General features: G+C 44.3%; 2 protein-coding genes across 2 annotated transcripts; both read left to right on the forward strand.

The window, feature by feature from the left end:
• Positions 1–482: 482 nt before the first annotated feature.
• Positions 483–881, forward strand: LOC138354521 (insoluble matrix shell protein 4-like). Its single transcript, XM_069308883.1, has one exon. It carries the CDS (start codon positions 483–485, stop codon positions 879–881), a length of 399 nt encoding a protein of 132 aa, XP_069164984.1.
• Positions 882–995: 114 nt separating this feature from the next.
• Positions 996–3,602, forward strand: LOC123769640 (dentin sialophosphoprotein-like). Its single transcript, XM_045760877.1, has 3 exons — positions 996–1,147; positions 1,747–2,795; positions 3,220–3,602. The coding sequence occupies exons 1-3, from the start codon at positions 996–998 to the stop codon at positions 3,600–3,602; spliced, it is 1,584 nt and encodes a 527-aa protein (XP_045616833.1).
• Positions 3,603–4,223: the final 621 nt, after the last annotated feature.

A 4,223-nucleotide genomic window follows, 5' to 3' on the forward strand; every position in this document is an offset into this window, starting at 1 on the left:
CGGAAACGACGACAAACAAAGGGAAGATAACGGAAGTAACGACATACAGAGGACAGACAACGGTAGAGACGAAATACAACGGTAGAGACGACAGACAACGGTAGTGACGACAAAGGACAGACAACGGCAGTGACGACATACAAAGGTCAGACAACGGAAGTGAAGACATACAACAGGTAGACAACGGCAGTGACGACATATAAAGGGCAGACAATGGCAGTGACGACATACAGAGGTCAGATAACGGTAGTGACGACAAACAAAGGACAGACAACAGTAGAGACGATATACAAAGGTCAGACAACGGTAGTGATGACATACAAAGGGTAGCCAACAGTAGTGACGACATAAAAAGGTCAGACAATGGTAATGAAGACATGCAAAGGGTAGACAACGGTAGTGACGACATACAAAGGTCAGACAACGTTAGTTGCGACATACAAACGGCAGTGGCGACATGAAAAGAACTGACAACAGAAGTGATGATATACAAAAGGTCAGACAATGACGACATACAAAGGTCACACAACGGTAGTGACGTCATGAAAAGGACAGACAACGGTAATGACGACATGAAAAGGACAGACAACAGTAATGACGACATACAAAGGTCAGACAACGGTAGTGACGTCATGAAAAGGACAGACAACGGTAATGGCGACATGAGAAGGACAGACAACGGTAATGACATACAAAGGTCAGAAAACGGCAAAGAAGACATACAACGGTCAGACAACGGCAGTGACGACATACAAAGGTCAGACAACGGCACTGACGGGATACAAAGAACATACAACAGTAGTGACGACATACAAAGGAAAGACAACGGTTGTAACGACATAAAAAGAACAGACAACGGTAGTGACGACATTCAAAGGTAAGACAACGGTAGTGACGAGATACAAAGGTCAGACAACGGTAGTGACAGCGTACAAAGATCAGACAACAGTAAGGCCGGCATACAAAGGGTACACAACGGTAGTGACAACGTACAAATGGTAGACAACGGTAGTGACGACATGCAAAGGGTAGACAACTGTAGTGACGACATACAAAGGTCAGAGAAAGGTAGTGACGGCGTACAAAAGTCAGACAACGGTAGAGACGACATACAAAGGTCAGACAACGGTAATGACGACATACAAAGGTAAGACAACGGTAGTGACGACATACAAAGGGTAGACATCGGTAATGAAATAAGAAGGGTAAACAACGGTAGTGACAACAAACGAAGGTCAGAGAACGGCAGAGACGACATCGAAAGGTCAGAAAACGGTAGTGATAGCAAACAAAGGTCAGACATGGGTAGGGATGGCATACAAACGTCAGACAACGGTAGTGACGACATACAAAGTGTAGATAACAGTAGTGACGACATACAAAGGTCAGACAACGGTGGTGACGACATACAATGGTAAGACAGCTGTAGTGACGGCATACAAAGGTCAGACAACGGTAGTGACGACATACAAAGGTCAAACATCGGTAGTGACGTCATACAAAGGTCAGACAAAGATAGTGACGAAATACAAAGGGGTAGAGAACAGTAGTGACGACACACAAAGGTCAGACAACGGTGGTGACGACATACAATGGTAAGACAGCGGTAGTGACGGCATACAAAGGTCAGACAACGGTAGTGACGACATACAAAGGTCAAACATCGGTAGTGACGTCATACAAAGGTCAGACAAAGATAGTGACGAAATACAAAGGGGCAGAGAACGGTAGTGACGGTATACAAAGGTCAGACAAGGGTAGTGACGACATACAAAGGTCAGCCATCGGTACTGACGTCATACAAAGGTCAGACAGCGGTAGTGACGACATACAAAGGGAAGACAACGGTAGTGACGTCATACAAAGGTCAGACAATGGTAGTGACAACATACAACGGTCAGACAACGGTAGTGACGGCATACAAAGGTCAGACAACGGTAGTGACGGCATACAAAGGTTAGACAACGGTAATGACGACATACAAAGGACAGACAACGGTAGTGACGAGATACAAACGTCAGACAACGGTAGTGCCAGCATACAAAGGTCAGACAACGGTAGTGACGACTTACAAAGGTCGAACAACGGTAGTGACGACACACAAAGGGTAGACAACGGTACTGACTACATTCAAAGAGTAGACAACGGAAGTGACGACATACAAATGTCAGACAACGGTAGTGATGACATACAAAGGTCAGACAACGGTAGTGACGACGTACAAAGAGTAGACAACGGTACTGACTACATACAAAGTGTAGACAACGGAAGTGACGACATACAAATGTCAGACAACGGTAGTGACGATATACAAAGGTCAGACAACGGTAGTGATGACATACAAAGAGTAGACAACGGAAGTGACTACATTCAAATGTCAGACAATTGTAGTGACGACATACAAAGGTCAGACGACGGTAATGACGACATACAAAGAGTAGACAACGGTAGTGACGAGATACAAACGTCAGACAACGGTAGTGCCAGCATACAAAGGTCAGACAACGGTAGTGACGACTTACAAAGGTCGAACAACGGTAGTGACGACATACAAAGGGTAGACAACGGTACTGACTACATTCAAAGAGTAGACAACGGAAGTGACGACATACAACTATCAGACGACGGTAGTGACGACATACAAAGGACAGACAACGGAAGTGATGACAAACAAACGTCAGACAACGGTAATGATGGCATACAAAGGTCAGACAACGGTAGTGACGACATGAAAAGGACAGACAACGTTAGCGAGGACATTCAAAGGTCAGACAACGATAGTGAGGGCATAGAAGGTCAGACAACGGTAGTGAGGGTATAGAAGGTCAGACAACAGAAGTGACGACCTTCAAAGGTAAGACAACGGTAATGACGACATACAAAGATCAGACAACGGTAGTGATGACATACAAAGGTCAAACAACGGTAGTGAGAACATACAAAGGGTAGACAAAGGTAGCAACGACATACATACGGAAGACAGCGGTAGTGACGACATACAAAGGTCAGACAAAGGTAGTGACGACATATATTGGTCAGACATCGGTAGTGACGGCATACAAAGGTCAGACAACGTTAGTGACGACATGCAAAGGTCAGACAATGGTAGTGAAGACATACAAAGGTCAGATAACGTTAGTGATGACATACAAAGGTCAGACAACGGTAGTGACGATAGATAAAGGTCAGACAACGGTAGTGACGACATTCAAAGGTCAGACAACTTTAGTGATGACATACAAAGGTCAGACAACGGTGTTGATGACATACAAAGGTCAGACAACGGTAGTGATGACATACAAAGGTCAGACAACGGTAGTGACGACATACAAATGGCAGACAGCCGTAGTGACGATATACAAAGGTCAGACAACGTTAGTGACGACATACAAAGGTCAGACAACGGTAGTGAAGACATACAAAGGTCAGATAACGTTAGTGATGACATACAAAGGTCAGACAACGGTAGTGACGACATTCAAAGATCAGACAACTCTAGTGATGACATACAAAGGTCAGACAACGGTGTTGATGACATACAAAGGTCAGAGAACGGTAGTGACGACATACAAAGGTCAGACAACGGAAGTGATGACATATAAAGGTCAGACAACGGTAGTGAAGATATTCAAAGGCTAGACAATGGTAGTGATGACATACAAGAGGTATACAACGGTAGTGACTACATACAAAGATCAGACAACGGTGATGACGACATTCAAAGGTCAGACAACGGTTGTGATGACATACATAGTTCAGACAACGGTAGCGTCGACATGAAAAAGACAGACAACGGTAGTGACAACCTACAAAGGTCAAACAACGGCAGTGATGACATAAAAAGGAGAGACAACGGTAGTGACGACATACAAAGGTCAGATAACGTTAGTGATGACATACAAAGGTCATACAACGATAGTGACGATATACAAAGGTCAGACAACGGTAGTGACGACATTCAAAGGTCAGACAACGTTAGTGATGACATACAAAGGTCAGACAACGGTGTTGACGACATATAAAAGTCAGACAACGGTAGTGACGTCATTCAAAGGCTAGACAACGGTAAGGACGACATACAAAGGTTAGACAACGGTAGTGATGAAATACAAAGGTCAGACAACGGTAGTGAATACATACAAACGGCAGACAGCCGTATTGACGACATACAAAGGTCAGACAACGGTAGTGAAGACATTCAAAGGTAATACAACGGTAGTGAC

Source organism: Procambarus clarkii, chromosome 63 (assembly GCF_040958095.1).
Source record: "Procambarus clarkii isolate CNS0578487 chromosome 63, FALCON_Pclarkii_2.0, whole genome shotgun sequence".
NCBI lineage: Eukaryota > Metazoa > Arthropoda > Malacostraca > Decapoda > Cambaridae > Procambarus > Procambarus clarkii.

What these genes read in the sequence shown, in the direction of transcription:
- LOC138354521 (XM_069308883.1), top strand. Translation starts at nt 483, where the DNA reads ATGATATACAAAAGGTCAGACAATGACGACATACAAAGGTCACACAAC.
- LOC123769640 (XM_045760877.1), top strand. Translation starts at nt 996, where the DNA reads ATGGTAGACAACGGTAGTGACGACATGCAAAGGGTAGACAACTGTAGT. An exon ending in GGTAATGACGACATACAAAG is followed by an intron (nt 1,148 to 1,746) that starts GTAAGACAACGG and finishes CGGTATACAAAG; the next exon opens with GTCAGACAAGGGTAGTGACG. An exon ending in CGATAGTGAGGGCATAGAAG is followed by an intron (nt 2,796 to 3,219) that starts GTCAGACAACGG and finishes TTCAAAGGTCAG; the next exon opens with ACAACTTTAGTGATGACATA.